At 51.8% G+C, this 24894-nt stretch overlaps 5 protein-coding genes across 5 annotated transcripts; 4 read left to right on the top strand and 1 right to left on the bottom strand.

Annotated features, from left to right (window-relative positions):
• Positions 1 to 795: 795 nt before the first annotated feature.
• Positions 796 to 2077, top strand: CTRU02_213517 (ph domain protein; the record flags this gene model as incomplete). Its single annotated transcript, XM_036730755.1, has 2 exons — positions 796 to 1008; positions 1064 to 2077. The coding sequence occupies 2 exons, from the start codon at positions 796 to 798 to the stop codon at positions 2075 to 2077; spliced, it is 1227 nt and encodes a 408-aa protein (XP_036577531.1).
• Positions 2078 to 3846: 1769 nt separating this feature from the next.
• Positions 3847 to 5097, top strand: CTRU02_213518 (cellulase family protein; the record flags this gene model as incomplete). The annotated part of the gene is made up of 1 exon (XM_036730754.1): positions 3847 to 5097. One exon carries the CDS (start codon positions 3847 to 3849, stop codon positions 5095 to 5097), a length of 1251 nt encoding a protein of 416 aa, XP_036577530.1.
• Positions 5098 to 5497: 400 nt separating this feature from the next.
• CTRU02_213519 (nuclear matrix protein) lies at positions 5498 to 8289 on the bottom strand (the record flags this gene model as incomplete). The annotated part of the gene is made up of 5 exons (XM_036730753.1): positions 5498 to 5911; positions 5967 to 6869; positions 6923 to 7078; positions 7127 to 7939; positions 8002 to 8289. The coding sequence occupies 5 exons, from the start codon at positions 8287 to 8289 to the stop codon at positions 5498 to 5500; spliced, it is 2574 nt and encodes an 857-aa protein (XP_036577529.1).
• Positions 8290 to 8896: 607 nt separating this feature from the next.
• On the top strand, positions 8897 to 13413 carry CTRU02_213520 (DEAD helicases superfamily protein; the record flags this gene model as incomplete). Its single annotated transcript, XM_036730752.1, has 5 exons — positions 8897 to 9180; positions 9236 to 9723; positions 9782 to 10601; positions 10651 to 12905; positions 12959 to 13413. The coding sequence occupies 5 exons, from the start codon at positions 8897 to 8899 to the stop codon at positions 13411 to 13413; spliced, it is 4302 nt and encodes a 1433-aa protein (XP_036577528.1).
• A 5898-nt stretch (positions 13414 to 19311) lies between these two features.
• CTRU02_213521 (eukaryotic translation initiation factor subunit) lies at positions 19312 to 24162 on the top strand (the record flags this gene model as incomplete). The annotated part of the gene is made up of 4 exons (XM_036730751.1): positions 19312 to 19899; positions 19972 to 23595; positions 23647 to 23996; positions 24051 to 24162. The coding sequence occupies 4 exons, from the start codon at positions 19312 to 19314 to the stop codon at positions 24160 to 24162; spliced, it is 4674 nt and encodes a 1557-aa protein (XP_036577527.1).
• Between the last annotated feature and the right edge of the window lie 732 nt (positions 24163 to 24894).

Below are 24894 nucleotides of genomic sequence, written 5' to 3' on the forward strand. Positions count from 1 at the left end.
AGCACACTAAAAGAAGGCGTTTGCATCTGGCATAAATTCCGCACACACACACACCGCATCTTACTCCCATCCCGCTGCACCCGACTCGATTCCTTGCTGCTTCTCGCCCAGCTCTCATATTCGAGACTCGTCTACATTTCTTGGCACTCAAAGTTTCACCATTTAAATACTTCTATATCCCCTTTTACCACGACAACCGTGCCAAGGTCTCTCCGAAGCCTCTCCTGTTTTCTACGCTTTCACCCCCCCAAATATCCTACCACCGCGCGGCCTGTCTCGTCCCATCTTGCACTCGTTTCTCATTCCACGTGTGTCCAAACACCTGCTGCATTCGCTTCTTTTTTGTTTTCGTTTAGCTCCTCGCAAGGGCAGCTCAGACACCTTCTCCATTTCCACCAGAGCGCCGCAACCAAAAACAGACCCGACCAAGGAAATACTAAATCAACCGACACGCGACTCCCACTCGATAAGGTATATCCACTTCCAGCCACCCCGAACTTTTGCCTCGCCCAGAATCTCTTTCTCTGTTGGGTAACTTGCCGACTTAATTTTTTTTTTGTTACCATACCCTGTCGATCCAGTTCAGCCTTTCGGTCACCCGCCGCTCGATTTTTTTTAATCCTCCCTCATCCGTCCTTGCCGGGAAATGCTCACCTTCCGGTAATCTGTCGATCATCCTCTTGCTTTCCTTACGGAACACCCGAATGGTTCAACCACTGATGCGTGACTGCATGCGATTGTCAACCCACTTACACCCACAACAAGCCGAAACGGATTGGCTCCTTCATAACGAAAATGGCCCAAACACAGGTTCAGACGCTTCCAGCGCCAACTGTCGAGGTCTCTATTCCGCCCTCTTCAATTTCACTTCCAACCGATCCCAATTCGCGATTGCGGAACCGCCTTGCTCTGGATACCTATTCGTCGCCAGTGAACCAAAATGGCAGTTTCGAGTTTGACCGCGTCGTCAAAAGCGGCTACCTGCAAAAACGCACGCAGAAGACGAAGGTTTGTCCAATTGGTACGGCCGCATAATATCTGCCATATCTGACCTTGTTCTTAGGCTTGGAAGTCGATATATCTCGTTCTGCGTCCCACATCGCTATCCATTTACCGATCTGACAAGGAAGACAAGCTGCGCCACAAGCTGTACCTCGCTGACCTTACGGCGGTTGCACTGCTGAAGGATCCCAAGAATAAAAGAAAGAACGTATTCGGTTTATTCTCTCCAGCAAGGAATTACCATCTCCAGGCCAGCAGCAGTCACGATGCGGAGGAATGGGTCGAATTGATCAGAAGTCATGCCCGGATTGAAGAGGAGGATGGGGAGCTTCTTCTTGCAAGTCCCGTCGGTGGCCGCCGACAGTCCTCCTTTATGGTGGTTGGGAGTAGCTCCGGACAAGGTGCAGATGCTACCAGACCTGAAAGGCTTGCGTCAAGCTCTCCGGAGCCGCTGGAACCTCCAGTGCCCCGTTTTGTCGGCTCGGACCGTCGTCGTCCGTCACAAATGGCAGACTCAGCAGGGTATTCTGGCAACGAGCTAGCTTCACACTCCGATTTCTCGGATAACGATATCCAGCGCATACAGGGCATGTCAATCGAGGATTTGGCGGTCCAGTCCCTGGGTGAAGGTGAAGGCTCAAGTGGTCGGCCAGGTCTTGGTAACCGAAATGCGAGCCAGGTTAGTGGCCTGAACCTCGAGCAGGATCCTGACCGCGTCATCTGGCAAGGCTGGCTTTGGTTCCTCAGAAGTAAGGGTGGCGTGAGGCAGTGGAAGAACCTGTGGGGTGTACTGAGGCCGCGGAACTTCATTCTTTACAAGGACGAATCCGAGTATACGGCGCAGTTTATCAGGCCAATGTCAGCAATCGTCAACGTGGTTGATATCGACCCGGTAAGCAAGACCAAAACACATTGTCTCCAGCTCATTACAGAAGAAAAAAGCTATCGCTTCTGCGCCCACGATGAGGAGTCTCTGATCCACTGCCTTGGGGCATTCAAAAGTCTGCTTGCCAAAAGGCGAGAGCTTGAGGTACGAGCCGCGGTCTCAGTGACACAGCCGACACCTGCTGTATAAGCTTTTTTATTTTACTTTATTTTGCTTCTGGCAACCCGTGGACTGTCATTTTGAGCGGGAGTTTAACCATGCACCAATGTTTGTCACGACGCATGATGCTATGATGTATAGGGGACTTCGAGGAGTCTGTTAGGAAAACATCGTTTGGATTTTTCATCCAATTACCGCTGCAGGTTCGCGATCGACAGAGAGAGGGTTAAGACGTTGGCGCATTCTCAAAGGGGCCCAACAACGACCAGCCTGTTAGGAAGAAGGCCTAGTTTGGGCTACTATCTTGGCGTGGTAGCCCTAACCTGGGATAGCGGTAGACCGGAGCTACCGGCCGTCTTGAATACAGAGATGGCTGATGAGTAATGACAGAAATGAACTATAATCTCAAAGCATGACCTGACGGTGTGTCTTGGACTCCCGCCCATATGAGTTCGCAATAGCAAATGTGATGGTGCCCTGCTCAAAGGTATCCCATTGGTGCTTCTCACAAGAAACAAGCGTGCCGCGAAATGAGGATAATTTCTCTCCTTGTAATTTTTCCTAACCTGGTTGCTGGGGCCTGCGGGGAAATCCCAAGCCAAGGGGGCTAGTTGAAAGAGCAGCACTGGAAGGGTTTACTAATGACAAGCAAAATATCCGTTTTCGAAGATTCGAGAGTGTATGCAAAAGCAATAAACAAAAGCTTGCAGGGAAACACGACAATAAGGAGGGCGACGGAAGAAGGGTATGTGTGTCGAATGATAGAGGCGCAAAGGGACTCAGGCCCGCGGGGCTCGGTCGGGTGACGTGGGTCTGTTTTTCGGACGGTCCTATAGCACGGTTCCTCGGGCACACACCTACTTCTTATTTGGGGCCTTTCTTTCTTGGACGTCACCTCCAGGTTCAACCAGCCCGCGCCGCTATCCCACCTTCATTATGCCGCCCCCCTGCCTAAGACATCCAATCACACGCCAGGACGGCCATGTGCTCAGCAGAGAGGTGTCCCTGCCGTTAACGGGGGAGACCTGACCAGCGTCTTGACAAGATGGTTTTCTTGCTTCTCGTTCGTCGTCTTGAATATTGGAGTGTCTCTTTTCATTCTTCTTTGCTATACAGCACCCCTTGGAACGCTTGTTCGTAGGGTATACCGCCGGCTTGATTTCGCCACGCCGAATCAGCCTTCGTCCATGACCACCTGTTCGTGGAGACTGACAGGTTGGAGTCTCTATGTGGATGAAACTGAGGTCTGGAGATGAACTGGAGATGATAGGTTGGATGCTCCTATTTGCTGTCGACTGTTCGGGACTAAGGCAATTAAGGTAGGATGTTGGAAGGCAGATGGGTCGCGTGATGTTGCCAACACGTTGTCTTGAGTGACTATATCTTGTTCAAACTCCCCTCTTCATGTGCCGTTACAAGATGGTTGCTCTCAACTAGCATCTGCTGTCTATCGTTGCCAAATGCTTCTGGAGGCTCTCAGCTGCCAAACCTGAGTCCTACACTACGTCCTCGTGATTTGAAAGAACGTCCTTCAAAAGCCAGCTGAGACCGTCTTCGGGAAGTCGATATTTTGACTAACACCGGCTCACCCAAACCCTTTCGTTTGTGTGGTTCTGTTTTATAGTCATAACCGTGTAGTTGTTGCTTTCGATCTGGTTCAGTTGAGTTGGTCTCGAATTTGGCATATTCCTCTCCACAGCTCTTCAGCCAGCGCACGACGCAGACCTGAATCGTCCAGAAGTCATACCCAAGTCCTACAGCGGATCTGGACCTGCAAGTCTTGCAAGTCAGCAATTAAGATGAGGCTCACTCTGCATCTCTGGGCCGTAATCGGGCTCATCATCCCTATCCTAGCTCAGAAGCCTCAAACACCCCTCTTCTCAACCGGCCGCTGGATTACAGACTCGTCAAACAAACGTGTTAAACTTCGCTGCATCAACTGGGCAGGCCACATGGAAGTCAATCTCCCCGAGGGCCTACACAAGCAACCCATAGAGTACCTGGCCGATTGGATCAAGCACGAAGGTTTTAACTGCGTCCGCCTCACATTCTCAACCGACCACGCCCTCAACCCGGGGATCAAGGTACGGGACTCGTTCATTAACGGCGCAAAGGCGGCGGGGGTCAACGAGGCAGACCTCCTCAAGCTCTACGACCAGGCGGTTCAGAAGAATCCGTTTCTGGCGGATTCCAACGTCACACAACGCGACGTCTTCTCGCGCATCATCGACGTGCTTTGGCAGCGCGACATAATGACTGTTCTCGACAACCATGTTAGCAAAGCGAGCTGGTGCTGCAATCTTGACGATGGCAATGGGTGGTGGAAGGATGCGAGGTTCTACTGGGCCGCCAACAGTCGTTACTTCGATACAGATTTGTGGCTCGCAGGCTTACAGCAGGTGTCCATCTGGGCCACGACGAGACCAGGCGTCGTCGCCATATCGATTCGTAACGAGCTCCGAGCTACATGGACGCAGATTCCCTTCGCAGCAGATCAGTGGTATGGATATGTCACGCGCGGTGCCAAGACTGTCCACGAGGCGAATCCAGACGTGCTTGTCATCATCGGCGGGCTTAACTCTGCTACGGATTTCTTCCCGTTGCGGACAAGAGCACTGGATACTTCAGCATGGAACGGTAAGAATGTGTGGGAGGCGCATAGCTACAGCTTCACAGTCACGACACCCAACTTTGGGGATTGTAATCTTGAGCGCGCACAGTACGGGGCTCTCTTCGGGTTTGTTCTTGAACAGAGTAAGGGTTACACAGGTCCGTTGTTCTTGTCTGAGTTCGGCGTTGGCATGGTCGGTGGGCCGGAGGCCGGGTTGTCGTCCGAGGATTATGGATATATAACTTGTCTTGTGGGGTACCTCGAGGGCAATGACGCCGACTGGGCGTTGTGGGCAATCCAGGGCTCATATTACGTCCGGAACAAAGTAGTTGACTTTGACGAGACATGGGGGGCGATGGACCGTGACTGGAAGGGATGGAGGAACCCGGCGTTTAAGGGCTTGTTGGGTAATATCTTTTCAGTCACTCAGGGACCATAGAGCGGCTTCTGGCGACGTGGAAAACGCTGCTTTCATGCTTGTAGCAACAGGTGATAATATACATGTTTTGCCCTGACACTGGTCTTTAATGCCACTTCCACACTATTCTGTATCTAGGAGCTATCTTGCCATTTCCCTAATCATTATGTCCGGCGTTAAACACCACGTCTGTCTTGATACTTACGTCGAGGTTGGCGAAGCAGCTGGAACGTTGAGGAAGACTTGAATAAACTTGCATTGATCAAACGTTTGGAAAGCTATGGTGCGAGAAATCGTACTTCACGGGCGCATGAGGCTTCTGCATTCGTTTCAAAATCGTCAAAAATTATGGGTATCAAACATCTTTACGACCTTGTGCCCATGAGCACCTATATCTTCAATGATCGGGTAACAAGGTGATCTACGACATCGTCCCCTTCACCTCGATAGTTTCAGCCACCTCGACCCCTTCATTTTGCGTTTCTTCTTCCACTGGTGGTTCTTCTGCAGGCGCGTCAACCATGGCCGCATCCTCACCGGTTACCTCGATTTCAGCAGGCTTCTCATCTGAGAGCTTCTCCCCCCCCCCCGTACCATATATGTGCCCCTCTAAGTCCTTGACGGTAGTTCCGAGATCCTCGTTCGTTAAAACTAGGTCGAACCCCTCATTTGCGGTAGACGTCTCCAGGTAGGAGACCGCCTTGGAAAGCATCTCTTGCACGACACTATCGCTCTTCCCAGCTTTCTTCAGACGTTCCGCCAAAAGTTCCTTACTGGGTGGCAGAAGAAGAACAAATCGGGCCGAGAAGCCAAGATCTCGAACTTGTTGAACGGCCTGTGCAGGGGGTTAGAGGGATGGCCGAGAGCTTCACAAGGCAGAGAGAACTTACCTCGCTGTCCATATACATCACCGGAACCTTTCCTCCCTCAGCAACGGCATCTACAGCTTTCCGGCTTGTTCCGTAATCCACATCGTCCACCATCGTAAACTCTAGCAATGCATCGCCATCCCTCAGCATGTTAAAGGCTTGTGCTTCCACAAAGTGGAAGTGTTGGCCATCGACCTCTCCTTCCTGAGGTTTCCTAGTGGTATGCCGAGGTACCCGCGTGAAGGCTCCAGGGTGCCGTGCAGCAAGAAGACCAAATATTGTAGCCTTTCCCACTCCAGGTGGCCCCGAGATGACAATGGGACGTTTGTCTTCAGGGACGTTGGTAATGTTCACGGCTTCTTCCGCGGCCGCCTCGGCCTCATCTGCGTCAACTGGCTCCTCAAATACTGCGTCAATCTTATCCGGATCGTCAATTTTGTCAAACAAAGCCAGCCTGGTCTTGCTTGCTATCCTGAGGGCTCGCCAGCTCTTGCTGGCCTTGCTCTCGACGGCAGCAGCCTTTGTCTGATTGTTTGTAGGCATTTCAATCTCAAAGTCATCGTCGGCAATTTTCCTCTTGAAACTCTCCAATTCTGGAAGGCTGTATCTCTCTTCGGCCTTAAGCTTCTGCATCGCAGTCTTTTCGTTACCATCTTCTAAGAAATTCAATGACAAAGAGCCCATAGGTGTAGCCCTTAAACGCTTCTTCGTTGCTGTGCGTTGAACAGTTTTCTTGGCTTCGAGGAATGTTTCGGGAGGCACGGGTGGTAGTTCTATTGATGGGCAGTTTTCAGACTTCCATCTGACCCAATTCTTATCTCTAGCAAGGACCGTCTCAACCACCCGACAGAAGTAGGGGCCGTCGACACCGTGTTTGAGGTATTTCTCAACGATGGTCTTTTTCATCTCTGTTGCCCACTTGGTCTGCTGATTGTTAGTACGGCATAAGGGACTCTAGCCAGAAGTAAATTACTCACATCTTCATCACTCAGTACCTGTCCCATGTATATTACCGACTTGTTCTGAGCGTTACCTGCCAACTTCTCTTTAACTTTGCTGGAAAGAGATAGAAGAAAGTCCATTATAATCAATGCTTGGACAAGAATATGTCTTCGGAACGATATGTCGCTCATCTTACTGAGTTAGTGACCCGACTCTTCTGGGCAAGTTGTGAAACATACCTCCAATTCAAATAGGTCCCGGCTAGTCAAGTACTTTGGGTTGTAAGAATTCGCCAAATCACCTTCTTCTGCATCTTCTCGTTTACGTTTCAAGCTCCGCTGAGCCTCATCTATCGCCTTAGGTGGCCTCTGGCCCTGTTCGTTTTGAATTGCCCGGAAAGATGTCATGGTTGCCTCTAGGCCACGTTTGAAGCTGGCAAGATTTTCGGGCTCGAACAGTTTCTTTGGCTGACTGAAGGTTTCCTGAAGAGACCAAAATAGAGGGTACAAAACATCTGGCTCGAGTGGCTGATCCGCTTGAATTGGCTTTTTGGGGTCAAAGGACACAGCCTTTGCCTGGGATTTCGATTCCGCATCCTTAGCTTCAGCGGGCTTGTCCACATCCATCTGATCAGGTATGTCTTCGTTCTTAGTAGTAAGGTCATCATAGACTGTGACGTTCTCAACGTGGTATTCTCCTCGCAAGTTCACAGAACTCTTGTCGCCCAAGGGGAAGCTTTGGAACATGAATATAAAAACTCGTCCGCAAAAAGCAGTGTCCTCCGCGCGAGAAAGACGGCGAAGAAGTTCATTACAACTCCGCAGAATGACCAACTGCTTCTGCTTGAAATGCTTGACAGTGATCCTTTCTCGCCTGGACTCAAGGAAATCGAATATCTTGCGGCATCCGGCAATCGTCTGGCTATCCAAAAGCTCTTCCACCAACCAGAAAAGCAACGCGGGGTCACACTTTTCGTCATCGGACAGAACGGCAAGTAGGTCGAACAAGTTCCAGACTTTGACGAAATCGGGGGATTCGATTGTGGTAGTAGCCTGCCATCCCAGATTGCCTATTAGTTCAGTTTTCAAAATAACACATCTAAGTTTCGACGCACAATTAAGTTGCTGAACATGTCTCGTACAGCTGTCTCAATGATAGCAAATTGCTGGGCCTTTCTCTGTGTAGCACTGCTGGCTCCATTTTCCTGTTCTGAGGCATCGGGTGCTGCAAAGACGTGGGCAAGCTGGTTATCGAGATCGCCAAAGTCCGCCTTCTGTAGTGCAGGTTCGATTGTAGGAGTAGATTTGACTTCTGTTGAGCGAGCCAAGAGGTCATCAAGGAGCCTCGCAAATGATACTACCCCGGGCACCTCGTGGCGCTCCGGCGCGATGGTGGCGGGCATCTCGAGATGCGTCAAGAAAGTTGCGCTCGGATAAATAATGAGAGAAGCGATTGAAGCGTGTCCACCGTGTGCTGGGCAGCACCGCCGGGATATCGGGCCTCTTTGAGGTCGTGTTGGCGAGGAGAGCGGGTGACGTTCGTCTGGATTATTGCGAGTTGGGATGCGCAAGGCTGGTAACGAAAGAATCAGCCTGGTTGAGCTTGAGTTGCTGGAAGCGGTACGTATCGGAAGCAAGGCATGGGGGTAAGTGTGTGTGCTACGTATAGGCTGACACGCTAATGACCTGTGCTGGCAGAGTGCTGTGAGCCAGTAAAAATCCCTAGTAACACACTACCGTGTGTTTAACGACCGCTAAAGTTGGAAGCCTCTGCACGCCAACCCGAGGGTCGCGTCGTCGCGTGGAGAACCTGGGAGTTGATGAATTGCCCGAAATGCAAGGCTGAAATTTTTAAAGGTTCCAAGCTTCAGAACGTCTCGACATTGTAAACAAATGCGCCCCGCGCGCATCGCATAATCGACGGGGATTTGTCATTTTCACCGTTTTAACACAAACCTGCCTGCGACTGCGACGTTGGCGCTATTATTTTCCTAATCGATTTTGCCAATTATGCCCACAGCCAAGCGGCAGAAGAAGAGCGGCGAGGCCCAAACTGCGCCTTCGACTCGATCCAAAACGAAACACACAGGTGAACGTCCGACTGTTGCCGATATCGAGGGAGAGAGCGCTTTTTCTCAGGTCGCCAAGAAGCACTGGCTCAAGCCAACCAAGAAGGCGGTCAAGGTCAAGGTGAAGTACGAGGTTGTCAAGCAGGAGATATGGGATGTTTTAGAGCATGATGGCTTCCCATATAAGTCTATATTGACATTGGAGAGTTTGCAGACACTAGAAAGGTACGTCATGTTACCTGCAAACTTTGAACCGATACTGACGGCTATCTTTGCGTAGTTATCTATGGCCTGGATACACGGAAGAATCATCTAATCACCATGTACTTTTGGTGGTTCTTTTGGTGAACGTGAAGCGACGTGAGCAGCTCGAGGCATGGGGCATATTTGAGGACCGGCCAGACGATTTCTCGAGCTTGTTCCGTCGAATTCTTTCTATGACTCTCGACCAAACGCTTTCACCCAGCATCAGGACTCACCTGTTGGCATTCTTAATATCGGCTTTCCAAAGCTTGGACTGCGCCATTGTGAGGAAGGAATGTGCGCCACTGGTTTCGATATCTATCTGGCACAGTTTGTCAACTGAGGAACTGCGCGAGGAGAAGCTTGAACAGAATTCTCATGTGCGAAAGGCATGGCGAGCAGCAGCAAAGAGATATGATGCTGCCGATGACGCCACAAAGGCAAAACTGAGATTCGATCGGTCGTGGTTGTACACCTTGATCCTGCAGTTTCTGAGTTTGATATACACAGAAAGCGTGAAGCCAGGTAAAGATATTTTGCTCCCTCTTCTGAGTCCATGTTGGCTGTTACTAATACATCTTAGACCAAGTTTCCTACTGCGAGCGTTTCGTCGAGTTTCTGACAGATTTGCAAAGTCAACTACCCACTCGACGATATGTCAACACTCTTTTGCTCGATCTTCACGTTTTGCCCGCTATGCGCCTATCTCCTGTGTTCAACGACGAGGAAAACAATCTCCTACGAGACCTTCATGCGCTTCTCCGCCATTATTCGTATTTTGCGATTGACGATCAAACAGGTGCACAGCTAAGCCGGACAGAAGCTTATGACAGGCACTGCGCGAACTTGTCTAAACTGCAAAAGGTTTCGCTGAAGTATTTTAAAGAAAAACTTACGGTGTTGGCGCTGTCAAACTACGGGTCTATCGACAAGAGAGATGAACTTTCAAGTTTGCTGGCGCCCCTTACGGATGCCGAACTTGTAGAGCTAACGCGATTACTTCACCTTCGGACTGGTTACCCTGACTCCTTGCGCGTTAGTATTGACAGGAAGTTTCTTATCGAGGTACTCCTCACTACGTTTGAGAAACGAAAGACTTTCCAGGAAGTAACACGCAGTATGAGCCTTGTGCCAACCGAGCAGTCTCTGTTCGAGAATAGCATCATGAGAACTGACAGTTATGACGGGTCTCATCCCCTCGCGTTGCCAAAACTCAACCTGCAGTATTTGTCTGTCGGAGACTTTCTATGGAGATCGCTCGTTTTGTCCCGCGCCGAGGCTTTTTACGGTATTAGAAAGGATGTGGAATCAGCCATCCGTCGCCTCCGCCCCGAGAGCCGAAAGCCAGGGGAGACTAATTTTCAGGGGTTTTCCAAGATGGCGTTACCAACAACCAAGCCTTCGTATGTTACTGTTTCTCTAGCGACCAAGATGATTTGCTGAACAATTTAGGATTCTCGAAGTTGCCCCGGCATCTGTTGGGGACGACAAGCCATCACTGGTTCGGGCGGAAATCTCGATTGATGTCCGTCGGTTGAATGATGGTATAAGACGTGAATGGGACTCTTTGAGACCCGATGATGTTGTCCTTCTATTGGCTATCCAGGCGCCTGCTGCCAACAGCATCACCAACGGAGACGCTTCTTATTCTGAAGCTGAGAAGCTCGGGATTGTTACTATCCGATCTGCTGAAATCATCCAGATTACTGATGACAAGGGTAAGGTCGTGCGTGATGGCGCAGGCCATTACGACGGTCGGCGGAGGCTTCAGCTAAGACTGGACTCAAGAACGTACGCTTTGGATGCAGAGCGATCGTCTGCAACCCCTCCGGAAGCATACGAGAAAATCAACGTAGTTTTGCGCCGGAGTGGAAGGGAGAACAACTTCAAGCCAATCTTGGAATCTATCCGCAGTCTGACGCTTTCTGAAGTTCCTATTGCCTCTTGGTTCCACGAGGTTTTCCTAGGCTACGGTGATCCGGCCGGGGCAACTTATAAGCAGCTGCCCAATCGTCTTAAGACGATAGATTACCGCGACACTTTCTTGGATTGGCAGCATCTTACGGGAAGTTTGCCCGGAAAAATTGTTGAGCCTAGTGACGATGTCAGCGGCAGCTTCGGCCCGCCGTACGTGTTGGAGACAGCGGAAAAGCAGGCTGTTGAGCCACAAGCCAAGCCCTCCAAGAAGCGTCGTCGTGGCATCGAGCCTGCACTTTTAGCAGAAGTAGAAACTGTGAAAGTGTCGACCTATAAACCACCAAACATGGGCCCATACCCCGTTGATGCACCGAAGCTGAATACGGTGCGATTCACCCCGGCGCAGGTTGAAGCCATTACTTCCGGAACCCAACCAGGACTCACAGTTATCGTGGGACCACCTGGCACAGGAAAAACGGATGTTGCAACCCAAATCATCAACAATATCTACCACAACTTCCCGGAACAGAAGACTCTCCTGGTTGCGCATAGCAACCAGGCGCTCAACCAGCTGTTTGCGAAGATCGTGGCGCTTGATATCGACGAACGCCATCTGCTTCGTTTGGGACACGGTGAGGAAGAACTCTACACGGAAGGTAACTTCAGCAAGCATGGACGAGTGGAGTCATTTCTGGAGAATCGGGACCGGTATCTACACGAAGTGAATCGTCTAGCTATTAGTGTCGGAGCTCCAGGTGCCCATGGTAACTCTGCAGAAACGGCTGGCTACTTCAATTCTGTCTACATCGAGCCGGCTTGGGCAAGATTCGTGGAACTTACAAAGCACGAGGATACAACTGTTGCCAATATCCTCGAGGCTTTCCCGTTCCATCTTTTCTTCTCAGACGCGCCACAGCCACTTTTCCCTCCCGAAGCGGATCGAGACACCGTTCTGGACATTGCGAACGGGTGCTATCGACACATTGAAAAGATCTTCTCCGAACTGGCTGACGCCATGCCGTTTGAAATCTTGCGCCGAGACAAAGACAAGGCAAATTACCTACTGACAAATGAAGCTCGCATCATCGCCATGACATCTACTCATGCAGCGATGAGGCGGGGGGAGATTGCGTCTCTCGGATTTCATTATGACAATGTGGTTATGGAGGAAGCCGCTCAAATTACCGAAATCGAAAACTTCATTCCGTTGGCCATGCAGAAGCCACAGAACGGGCAGATGGCTCTACAGAGGGTCGTCCTCTGTGGTGACCATTTCCAGAATTCTCCAGTCATTCAAAGTTTGGCGTTCCGTCACTATGCAAATCTAGAACAGTCCCTCTTCTCACGTCTCGTTCGTCTGGGGGTCCCTACCATCGCCTTGGATCAGCAGGGAAGAGCTCGACCGTCCATTGCCAGCCTTTACCAGTGGCGATACCCCAAGCTTGGTAACCTGCCACACGTGGAGAGCGAGGGCGAATATCTTAACGCGAATGCTGGCTTCAAGTATGACTATCAGTTTATCAATGTGCCAGATTACAAGGGGCGTGGAGAGACTGAACCGACTCCCCATTTCATCCAAAACCTTGGTGAAGCGGAATACGCGGTTGCCGTATACCAGTACATGCGTCTTCTAGGCTACCCGGCCTCGAAGATTAGCATTCTCACAACATATGCGGGACAGCGCGCCCTGGTGAAAGATGTCTTGGCACACAGGTGTGCCAACAAGACCATCTTTGGCATGCCGAAGATTGTCACAACTGTAGACAAGTACCAGGGCGAGCAGAATGACTGTGAGCAACCTTCCTTATGAGATATTACAAACTAGAAGCTAACAGTGCCACAGATATCATTCTTTCGTTGACACGCACATCCAGAGTGGGATACCTACGGGACATTCGTCGCATGACGGTGGCGCTCTCACGTGCCCGTCTTGGGCTTTACATATTGGGACGCCGCGAGATTTTTGAGGCATGCTACGAGCTTCGACAAGCATTTGAGCAGCTACTGGCTCGACCGGACAAGCTCATGCTTGTCACTGGAGAATTGTGGCCGGCAGAGAGGCAGCTTGCCGGTGTCGACAAGGCTGAGGTGCCAGGAGAGGTCTGCATGGAGGGTGTGGAGCACCTTGGGCAGTACGTGTACGAGATGACCAACACAAAGGTCAAGCAACTTCAAGCGGAAGGCGCGATACCCGGTAGTGATATGGAGACGCAGGAGGCCCCTATGGACGAAGTGGAAGAGGTCACGGAGCAGGTGGATGACGTACAGCCGGAGGAAGCGCAAGGCTCCGAAGCGTGACAGGGACGCGGCGAGGCATTTCGGGGACATGTTGGAGATGGAATACCCTTGCCGATAAGATGCAAGTGACGATCAGTGACAGCTGAGGTGGGGTGAACTTGTACGATAACGACACAGGTTGACTCCCTTTCTTTTTCAGTATCTAAGGACATGCAACGACCACGAAATTGGGGGAAAATTACTAGCCCCAGATCTGCACGATTGGGCCATGAAAACACTTATCCAAAGCAACTTTAATCTTCAGCACGTGTCCATGTGAGATGTTTCCAGAGAGCCAGAAAGCCCGATACCGTATCACTTGTACCTATATTGCGTGGTGCTGCTGAAGCTTTGATACTGGCACTAGCTTCTAGAATGAGCAGTAGAATATCCAGAATTGAGATCATAAAGGGGGTTGGGTCCCGGATTGTCAGTGTTCCTGTAATGGCAGGAAATATTCATCGCACCAACGTTTGTCGGGCTAAGTGACGGACGGTATCAGAAAGCACTTTAGCAGCACAGAGAGCCAGGCAGGAGGGGCCCGGGGGGGGGGGGGGGGGGGGGGGGGAGAGGGGGCGTTACCAGCCTGACAAACTTTGGACCATTCCATACCGGAGCGTTGCGCCTCTTTCCCCCGGTCTTTGTGCGTATCAAGTTTACACAACACTTTTGGCTTTATTTATCTCATCCCTCTTATTATTTTTTGTTTTTTACACTATCTGTAGCACGTGACTAGTACGATGGGCAAAGGCGTCCGTTGTCCAATTTGTGACAGTAATGGTAACTTCTAAGCTATCATTTTTATCCCCTAGTTCAGAGAAGGAAGGCCCGCAGCAAACATGCACAGTGACGACACGAGCTGCAGCAGAATACGCAACCGAAGAAAGATTCGAGTACGGCGCCTTGGGGGACAAGGAGGTCTCGGTGACTCAAGTGAGTACGTACGTGGGTATTGGCAATAGCGCAAGCGGACAAGACGCCTTGGGGGAAGGGGGCCTGTGAGTGGCGACGGTCCTCTCTGTCTGCACATGTGAGAGAGGTCGGAAAATTTTGATGTCGAAGGGGATTGTGTAACCACGGATTTTCCGCAGAACCACGCGCACTGACAGATGAGTCAACTTTGCAAGAGTCAGCAGCTTGTACGACTTAATGCATGTGTCATGGAAGGCTTGGAGAGGGTATTGCTTGGCAGCTGGCAGAGTGTACGGCACGGCATTGCCAGGCAGCAAAAAATCAGGCGAATAGGTAGGTGTGTGGCAATTAAGATGGACGGACACACACACGACAGTGTGACGAAGAAAAAACACTGGAGTTTGACCAGGAAGGGAACGATTTCTGTGAGCAAGAGAGAGGGAGAGAGAGAGATGACTCGCCCCTGACATGACGCGCCAAAATCCCTTGGATCAGACTCTCCACGTCTAAAATAGTTCTCCCGCTCGTTAGTTTTGCGCCATCTGTTTCTTGGAACGGGGGCAATTGGGAGTTTGGGAGATCTTAAGCATTTGTAATTGGTTGTTACTGCTCTGGGGGGTGTCTCGTGTCTCCCATCTCATCTACTCAGGTTCATCTTAGTTGATATTAGTTACCAAGTTGGGCACCCCTTCTGTCTTTTTTTTTTTCTTTCTTTAGTTTCTTTTTATCTGATGTCTGCCTATTTCTTGCCCAAAACAACGAGTTGACAGCCAGCCTGGCTGCCCAAGCCGTTCAAGAACCGACGCATCTGACACTTCCGTAGTCCCAGCAACAGGGAGCGTCTCCAGGTCCTTACGGATGCAAAGAGTGGATGCCGGATGACGAGCTGAGGCACTGAGGGCTTTCTGTATTTTCATGACAATTTGAGTAGCAACGACGGCGACCAAGTAAATATATATATAGCCTGACGAGAAGCTGAAAGCTTGTGCAATACCGCGACATGACTGGACCTGATGCCACGTCCAGTTCGTGCCACGCCCGTAACATGCAATAAATCAAGATGAAGTGGTGCGCTGGCCGACGAGAGATGGGGTCACTTTGCGCGCCGCAATCGTTCTGGCCTATCTCTTTCCGCAACCACTTCCATAAATTTCCGGCTGCGCATACCTCATATCGTCAGGTATGAATATGCCTGATAGATAACCGTCCACACTCCGTAGACTAGCTAGCGTCAACCGCAATGGCCTGTGTCGTCTGGTCTTCACAATCCCGGGGAGAATAGGCCGGGGTATGGCACCTTACGATGGGACCAGGCAGCGGATCGCAGATCCCACGCAAGACGGGGGGCGCAATCACTTAGACACGCGTGTCGGAAATCCCATGTCATCTCGTTTGGCAGTCTCCCTCTTCTTACTTGTCCACCCCGACGCGTCGACGCGTGTGATGGATGATTGATGGGAAAACGATGTTGATCTAGGGTGGAGCGACGGACACTTCTTTAACCCCCGAATTCCCACTCCGGGTAAAAACATTTTTCGGTGCGTCTCAGACGACGTGGTGAAATGACGGTGCTGAGTCCGATTAAGCCAGTAGCTTTAACAACCGTGTGCGTGTATAGAGCGAGCGACAACTGCAGCCAAAAATACAGGCTTATTTTAGAAGTAGGTCAAAACGAATCGATGGTCTGCTCCCTCGGTCTTTGGACCCAAAGGCATAGGTGGCTGAGTTGGTTATTCAACACCGTGGTCTCGCGGGAAAGTCCGGCCCATTCAGTGGTGCTGTACCGATTCTCAACGACAAACATAATGTTTCTCACCTTGGGGGCTAGCAGTAATTGATCGTTAGCAGAACGTGCTTTTTTTTCTTCTCTGTTCTTTTCATTTCCAGGCTGAATGGTACATATTCTCGTCTCGGCTTCAAATAAAGTTGGATTGGGTGGTAGTGATGACGGACGATGTTTAAGAGTCTGACGGAGGGTTATGGGGTGGTACAAGAGCTTTTCTTTCCGCAAACCGTTGACCAGAGAATCAAACACGAGTAGAGACCCCACATTTGCCGATTAAACGGACTTGCCGTTTCCAATTTACGATTTGAAAACGAGAATTCTTGTTTTTTGCAGAGTGCCTGGCTGTGATCTGATGATGGAGGACATCAAAGTCTCGACAATTTCGCGGGATGCGAACAAAACGGCGAGGGGAATAAAAAAACAACTTTAAAAGTGAACAATTAATCATTGGCAAAACGCACATGTCAGCATCTTTCTGAAGTCGGCATTTTGCAGGGGTATGAGCTCGGGAAGGGTAGGGATGTTATGGGGGTGCCCTTGTCCAGCCCTGCTTGCCTTTCTACTGGTGCTTCTTGTCGACAACCCAGGTTCAGTTTTTTGAAACTGTGATCAATTAATTTTTTTTTCCTGTCTCCGGTCTGCCTCTTCTTTCTCAGTTTCGTCAAGGTTTTCCAGAACAAAACATTGTGGACGAACGATTGTGCCTCGATTATGAATGCGGACTCTTCTGTCACAACATGTTCGTACTGCATGAGGCATGGATAGACGTTATTTTAGACACATATCCGTACATGCTACAATACCAGGCGTCAGAGTTGCATCTTGCTGAGTGAAGCGATTGCGTGGGGACAGTAAACAAATTCGTTACTGTCCCCACGCATGTGCATTGGCCACGATATTCTAGATAGTGCTAGCAGATGATAACACAGAGTTGGGATGGGAGAAACCCAGCAGCAAACAAATGAACGGGACACCTTTCATCTTCCTAGGCTGGCCTTTTAGGGCACGGAAGCACTTTGCAAGCGCAAACTCAACTCTACCACCGGATGATGAAGCGCGGATGGAAAAAAAACACAGGAAGGAAGGAGGTAGGACTGCGTAACACGGGCTTTCTTAGCACACCATTCTGCACCCAAGATTGCTAGGTTTGGGCTGCCTAGGTGCAGATTGTAAAACACTGCATCAACTGCGAGTTCGCCCTGTATAGAGATTGTGCTGGGGGAGACGAGGCAAAAAAAAAAGGAGGAAATAAAAACAAAGCACAGAAAGGGGGGGGGGCAAACCCCGGCTAAAGTAGGGTCTTACACGAGCGTGGTTTGCTTGTCGGATGGGAAAAAAAAAAAAAAACCGAGAGGGAAGGGGGGAAGATCCCCGTCTCTGTCCATCCCCTTTCCTTCGAAACTACGTCTACTGCTGGGCTACCTTGCTTGCATTGAGGTGCTTGAGCCCTCGAGTCCTGAGGGACCTATAGACAGCACCTTGTAACCGGCACCAGTTGTGTTCCGTCTTGTCGTATCCAGGCTGGAATCGAAGACAACCTGAGGTAATAATCATTGTAAAGTGGTGCGTGCCCTGTATCTCCATGTACCCCGAGCTAAGGCCGCCCAGGTAGAGCCGGAACTTGGGGAAAGGCATGCAAGTAATCTGACCCGACACCCATCGCATCTGGGGGTCATGTCAAGGCATTGTCTTGTTTTTATTTTACTTGCAGCCCCTAATCAACATATCAGGATGTCTCCTTGGACCAAGATCAAATTTTCTTCCTAAATCTGAAAACTGTTGGTTTCCCATGTCTGTCACCCAGCATGTGCCCCATCGCCTTTCGAGGATGTTCTGGGCTGTAGGCCTTCCAGTAGTTCTGACGCAGGTGCACAAAGGATAGTTCTGGATTAGGAAGATGGATACTTGATCCAAGAATAATCTGCAGCTGATTTGCCCCAAAACACACGCACACATATGTTCAAAGGCACGATATGTGGTTCATTCCCACAGGTATTGGGCGTGTATACGATAGTGCCTGCTGTTTGTTCTCTCCTTTTTGCCCTGAGTCGACTGACCGTAGACACACCTACGATTTTTTTTTTTTTTTTGGCCTCCGTCCCATTGACAGTACAGAATGAAACTTTGGGTTGAGCCTGGGCCTCTGCCACAGGAAAGAAACACTCAACAGTTGCATACGGCCTAGTTGCCTCATATGAATGTGTACCTGCCCAGAACGAGTATGGAGGCCTGTTTATTCACCAATTATGAATTCACACTGTCATTTGTGCGCCGGAATTGCGGGGCCTGTACTGTGCTGATAAGCGAGCAACTCATCTAGCGACGCACTGTCGTTCCGCTAAACGGTATGGGCTGGGGCCCTGGGGTAAATGGTGTCCAGGGCAGTGAATGGGCACCAGGACGCCCTCAGTGAGTGATTGAGTGCGTGGCCAGCCTGCGGATTGGAGGGGGCACAGTGTCTTCTGTACCGACCTTTTCCCACACAGGGCCGTGATTGTGGGCTCTGGCTACCTGGCGCTCCAGTTGCGTGGGTGTGGGCGCGGGCTTTATGACGAGGTACTTCGGCAAGGTACCTTCCTGGGTCTTTCCCTCACATTCGTTCCCAGGTCCACGCCATAATATCTCCCGCCCAAAAATTTTTTGGACGCTCCTCCTCTCAAATCTTCCCTCACCACAAACACCGAAACTGGTCAAGGTGGATAATTTTCTCACCAGAGACCCTTTCTTCATCAACAGTTTCTTCTGTTTTCCCCTTCAGAAGACAACTCTCCCCTCTTCGTAATTCCCGCTGGTCCCTGGAAAACCTTTCTTTGGTTTCTTCCGCGACCGCTGCGAAGGCTGACAGTTCTTGTTGTCTCCCCTCTCCCCATCGCCTGGCGATATTTCGTTCCTTCCGTCAAGGAATCTACGACACCATCCTTCGCAACCCAGACAACGGGCCGAATCAGACCTCCCCCGATCCGATCCTAAATCTTCCCAGCGAGGATTTATCGACTTCCTGTCCGACAGTCATTCACTTTTGAATTTCTGCGCACTGGCACCCCACTGTCGAATTTGAGATTCGGTATCACAGCGATCTTGTCAGTTGCGCCAGTTCGACCACCTCGTCGTCCCTCCGCAACCCAGTACATCGTCCCTCGACACCGACGCCCCCTTCACCTCGAAACGCCATTCCATTAAAGCATCTCTTTTTCGGTACGCGCAACGACGAGATTCCACATATGACTTCGACTGCCAGCCCCCAGTCCAACCCGGCGCCCAACTCCTCTGCTGCGACTTCGGCTCCTTCATATGCGTCCGCTGCCGGTGCGAACAAGAAGCAAGCCTCTACGCCGCTGATTGCGACGGGATCCAACCCACCTGTGGTGGTCGGTGGCTCCTCTGCGCAAAATGCTAAGCCGTCTGCTCCGTCACCAGTAAATGGACGTCCCCCCATCACTCCTGCTGTGCCTGCTGCCCCAGCAGTCGCTCACGGCTCCTCGAACATGAACGGAAACGCGGCTGATCACAGCCGCAAGAGTTCCGTTACTCTTAGTGCCAACGGCCCCAACAGCTTCGCTCCTAACGGTGGCCCTGTCGGCGGCTCCAAGCCTGGCATCCAGTTTGGCTACAACTCTCCTGCTGTTGCGCACAGCACTCCTCAGAGTACTGCTGCTCCTATCCCTATTCCCGGAACTAACCAGAGAGTGCCCTCTCCCGCGCACTCCCCATCTCCTATTCCCCAGCCCTCTGCTAGCGGTGGTCGTCCTCCCTCAGGCATGGCTCCATCTGGCGCGATGACTTTTGGCAGTCTCGGAAGCGATGGCGATGTAAGTAAAACCCGTCCCGACCCGCGTGCATGACGCGTTTATGTTCCCGCCACTCACATTTTCTTCCTGCAGCGCCACATGAGACAAGCCTCTACTCCTCAATCCCAGGCCGCTCTGCCTGCGCAGCCTGGCTCGCACATTAGACGGGAATCGGGCGTTTCTCAGCACAGTGATGTGGGCGGGCCTGCTGGCCCCAACCAACCCAACCGGCAAGGTTTCCAACCCCAGGGCGGCCGTGGCCGCGGCTTCAACCCGCACCAGCCTCCGTATAACGCCAACATGGGATTCCCGCCGAACCAACAGTATCGCAACGGTCAAGGCCGCGGCGGTATGCCACCTGCCTTCCATCCTGGGAGACCAATGCAGCCCTACCCCAACTCGCCTCAGCCGACCCGAAGCCCTGCCCTGGCCCAGTCCCAGCCAGGAACTCCTAACATGCCTCCGGCGCAGATGCACCCGATGCCTATGGCCACTCCTCCCCAGTACCACTACCCGCCACCGAATATGGCCCCTCAACAAGTACAACACCCCTCTTTCTTTCAAGATGTTTTTGTTTCGTCCCTTGGTCCGTCGTTGCAGAGCAAGAAGAAGAATCTACGTCGTGAATGTGACAAGTTGTCTCATCACAAGCCGCGGCACGCGGATTCCTTGCAGGAAACGCCGTTCGACGTTCATAGACTTCGACACGACAGTAAGCGTGGAGAACGGATCTGGATAGTCGATTATGCGCGATTTCCTGCAAGCAACATGCCTCACAACCCAGACTATCACTCGGCGCAGGGTGAATTCAACTTCATCGAACCGTCTCTGGTGATGCCAGACGGACATTTCCTTACACCTCCCCCAGTTCCTCCCATCGATCTTTCGCCTGAAAGCGGTAATTTTGAGAGATTGCTAACACACACAAAGCAGCAGTACGGCTACCCTCCCCCGCAGACCCAGTACGATCAGTTCGGCAGGCCCATCTACTACAACCAGATGGGATACATGCCGTCCCCCCCCGGAGCGCCGCCGGCGTTCCAACCTGGCTTCGTGCCACCCCCTTACCATCAGCCTGCACCGACTGCCATGTCGCGCACTTCATCGCACTCAGAGCGGCCGTCCTCTAGCACCGGTCAACCCAGCGCGCCTGTTGTCGTCTCTGGCACGCCTCAGCCCCAAAATGCCCAGGCAAAGACACCCATTGTGGCATCATCTGGCAACTTCGTTCGGCCCAAGAAGAGCGCTGCCATTGTGATCAAGAACGCTGCGGGCGAGGCTGTTGACTTCAAGAGCATCAAGACTCCATCTTCTCCTGCTCCTAGTATCCAGCAGTCAAAGACTCCTCCTATTGTGTCTTCGACCCCTACTCCCCCGCCCAAGTCAGCGACCCCGTCCCACGTTCGCAATGACAGTCAGGCTACACCTAAAACCCGCCAGGAGATCCAGGACGAGCTGAGAGCCAAGATCCAGCAAGCCAAGGGTGGCGAGGACAAGGCGAAGGAAGAGGCTGAGGCTAAGGCAAAGGCTGTAGAGGAAGAGAAGAAGGCTGCCGAGGCCAAGGCAAAGGCTGAGGCTGACGAAAAGGCCAAGGAGGAGGCTCGCAAGGCTGAAGAAGAAGCTGCTGAAGCCAAGCGCAAGGCTGATGAGGAAGAGAAAGCTAAAGCCCAAGCTGCCGCCGAGGCCGAGGCAAAGGCAAAGGCTGAAGCTGAGAAGTCCGCCCAGCCTGCTGCTCCTGTCGAGACCGAGGAAGAGGAGATGGAGCGCATGATTCGCGAGATGGAGGAGGAAGATGCCCGCCGTGAGAAGGAGGCCGCTGAGTACAACGCCAAAAAGGCCATCGAAAAGGAGGCTCAGAAGAAGGCCGAAGAGGAGAAGAAGAAGGTTAACGCCGCCGATGAGGACCGTAAGCTCCGCGAGGCCGAGCGTGAGATGGAGCGTCTCGAGGAAGAGAAGGAGAGGAAACGTGCCCAAGGCGGCTCCGCTCCCTCTGTAGCCGAGCTGCTTGCCACTAGCAAGGCTGGGGCTACTTCCGAAGGCGAACCCGCCAAGGTTGGCGATGTTGCCGACAAGCTCTCTAACCTGAGCATCGGCGACTCTAAGGCGTCTACCCCTACCGAAGCTTCTGCGCCCAAGGCTACCCCCACTGAGAAACGTGGACCTAAGCCATCTCCCCTCAACTTGGCTCCTCTCAACACTAAGCCGGTTGAGCCGCCCCAGCCTAGCGCGGCTCTTCAGTCTTTGAAGTCTGCTCGTTTCTTGACTGTCATGAACCAGGATCTCTACCCTGCTGGCATCAGCTCTCCCAACCCGGCTCTGAACGCTGCGGTTGCTAAGAAGGGCAAGACTTTCAAGTACGACGCTCAATTCTTGCTTCAGTTCCAGAAGGTCTTCACCGAGCAACCTTCGATGGAGTTCCACCAGCAAGTCAAATCTTTGATCGGGGACAATGACGGCTCCCGATCCGCCTCTACTCCTCGCGCTGGATCTGGCCGTGGCAATTCCCAGCGTGGCGGTGCTGCCAGTGTAATGGGCAAGTTCGGTGCCCCTAGTGGTGGGCCCCCCAACCCCAACATCAGAGGTACAACCTCTGCCGAGCGTTTTGCCATGTCTAACGCTGCAATGAGTGGAGGTGGTATGGGCAACTTCCGTCCAGCCTTCCCTGTCGCTGGCCAGATCCCAGGTCGTACACCGTCCATGGGGCCCAACTCTCCCAGAACCCGTTCGGCCAGAGGTGGTGGTGGTAGCAGACGCAACGACTTCAACGCCAAGGAAGCACAGGCTGCTAAGACTATGCCTCTTACGCAGGGCATGGAAGTTAAGCCTATCACGATTTCCTCTACTGGCTGGAAGCCTACCAGTGTAGGCAAGAGCAGTTCCGCAAGCGGCGGCCCTAGCGCAGACCATATGGACCCCGAGATGGTCCAGCGCAAGGTCAAGGCTGCTCTCAACAAGATGACACCTGAGAAGTTCGACAAGATTGCCGATCAGATTCTTGCCATTGCTGGCCAGTCTAAGGACGAGTCTGATGGCCGCACCCTTCGCCAGGTCATCCAGCTTACTTTCGAGAAGGCTACTGACGAGTCTCACTGGGCTTCTATGTACGCCAAATTCTGCAAGCGTATGCTTGACACGATGAGCCCTGAGATTCGCGACGAGAACATCAAGGACAAGAACGGCGTTGTCGTCAGTGGAGGTGCCCTCTTCCGCAAGTACCTGCTCAACCGTTGCCAAGAAGAGTTTGAGCGTGGTTGGAAGGTTAACATTCCCGAGCCGAAGGAAGGTGAAAAGGACAAGGCTCAAACAATGGAGGCCGCCATGCTCTCTGACGAGTATTACATCGCCGCTGCCGCTAAGCGACGTGGTCTGGGTCTTGTACAGTTCATTGGTGAGCTGTACAAGCTTGGCATGCTCACTGAACGTATCATGCACGAGTGTGTCCGCAAGTTGGTTGACTACGAGGGTGTACCCGATGAGGCAGAGATAGAGTCACTGTCTAAGCTGCTTAGAACCATTGGTGGCAACCTTGACGCCTCTGAGAAGGGCAAGCAGTTGATGAATGTCTACTTTGACCGTATCCAGCATATGGCCGATATGCCGGAACTCGCCAGCAGAATGAAGTTCATGCTCATGGATGTCATTGATCTTCGCAGATCTGGATGGTCGTCCAAGGAGGCCAACAAGGGCCCTAAGACACTTGAGGAGATTCGTGCTGAGGTATGTGATTCTAGAACCTACTTGTTTGATTGCAAACTAACAACGACACAGGCCGAGGCTGCTGCTTTGCAGAAGGCACAGGAGAACCAGCGCAGTGGCAGCCAGCGTGGCCCTGGTGGTCGTCCCAACCTTGGTCGTGGCGATTCCCGCAACTTCTCGGCTGGTTATATGCAGGCCCAATCCAACCAAGTTGGTATGGACGACCTGCGTCGCCTGAAGGGCTCTACTGGCAGAACCGCCAGCGGTAACGTCACTCTTGGTCCCACGTCCATGTTTGCCTCTCGCAGCAACAGCGGCCGCAGACTTGGACCTGGTGGCTCACTTGGCCGCCCTGGTGAAGATTCTGGCGCCTCTTCTCGCACCGGAACTCCTCCTACCACCCAACACACCAACGCCTTCAGGTAAGCTCTCAATCGCTCTCTCGGCTTGTATTGAAGTTTCTGACATTTGCACAGCGCACTTGCCAATTTGGACAGCGAAAACCCAGCCTCTCCTCCCTCGACTGCTGCATCGCCTGCTCTGTCCAAGGCCGTTCCTGACAGCTCTGCTGCCGGCGAAGACAAATGAGGAGAGAATCTGGGCATTTCCTTTTCCAATAAGTCAATGCATTTCGGCAAATAGACAGGGGCGGGGCTGTTTTGGTGCATTTACACAAGGGTTTTCACAGTTCGTGTGTTTCAAAAGTTACCCTGATCTTTGCTGCGGGCCATGATACCTCGAGAAGAATACCGACATAGACGATTCACAGCGAGAAGACCTCTCGCATGGAAGAGAGGTTTTCCAAAATTTCGGACTAAGGATGTCTTTTTTACACGTCCAATCCTCTTCCCTATCCGATCGCATTTTCCCGTGCGTTCTCATCACGTGTTTTTTTCCTTTTCTAATATGAGTTCACGACGCTTCATGGGGTCATCTTTTTGTGCCTGGCTACGTTGGGGGATAGGACATGGGCGAATAGTTATGCCAGACGCACGAAAGACAGAAGGCGGCCTCAGCGGGGTCCATCCAGCAATGGGAGCTCATGCGGTGCACAACTAGGCACTCGCGATTGCTCTTCCGGATGGATATGAGGGAACGCTCAACAAAAGCATACAACGGAGCTTCGGCCAGGTCGTGATTCCTGTTATGCAAAAAATGGGGACTCTGGGGATTGTTCAGAAGAGGATTTCTTCTCTTTTCTTTTTTCTTCATTTCTTTTCCTTTGGCATTGGCTTGCCCACTGGCTGGTCTCCTACGACTGCGTTCCAACATTCTACGTAAACAGCAAGGAAACAAGTTTGGGAGAAAAGTGAGGTTCCC

Source organism: Colletotrichum truncatum (genome assembly GCF_014235925.2).
Source record: "Colletotrichum truncatum strain CMES1059 chromosome Unknown Contig_0010, whole genome shotgun sequence".
Taxonomy (NCBI): domain Eukaryota; kingdom Fungi; phylum Ascomycota; class Sordariomycetes; order Glomerellales; family Glomerellaceae; genus Colletotrichum; species Colletotrichum truncatum.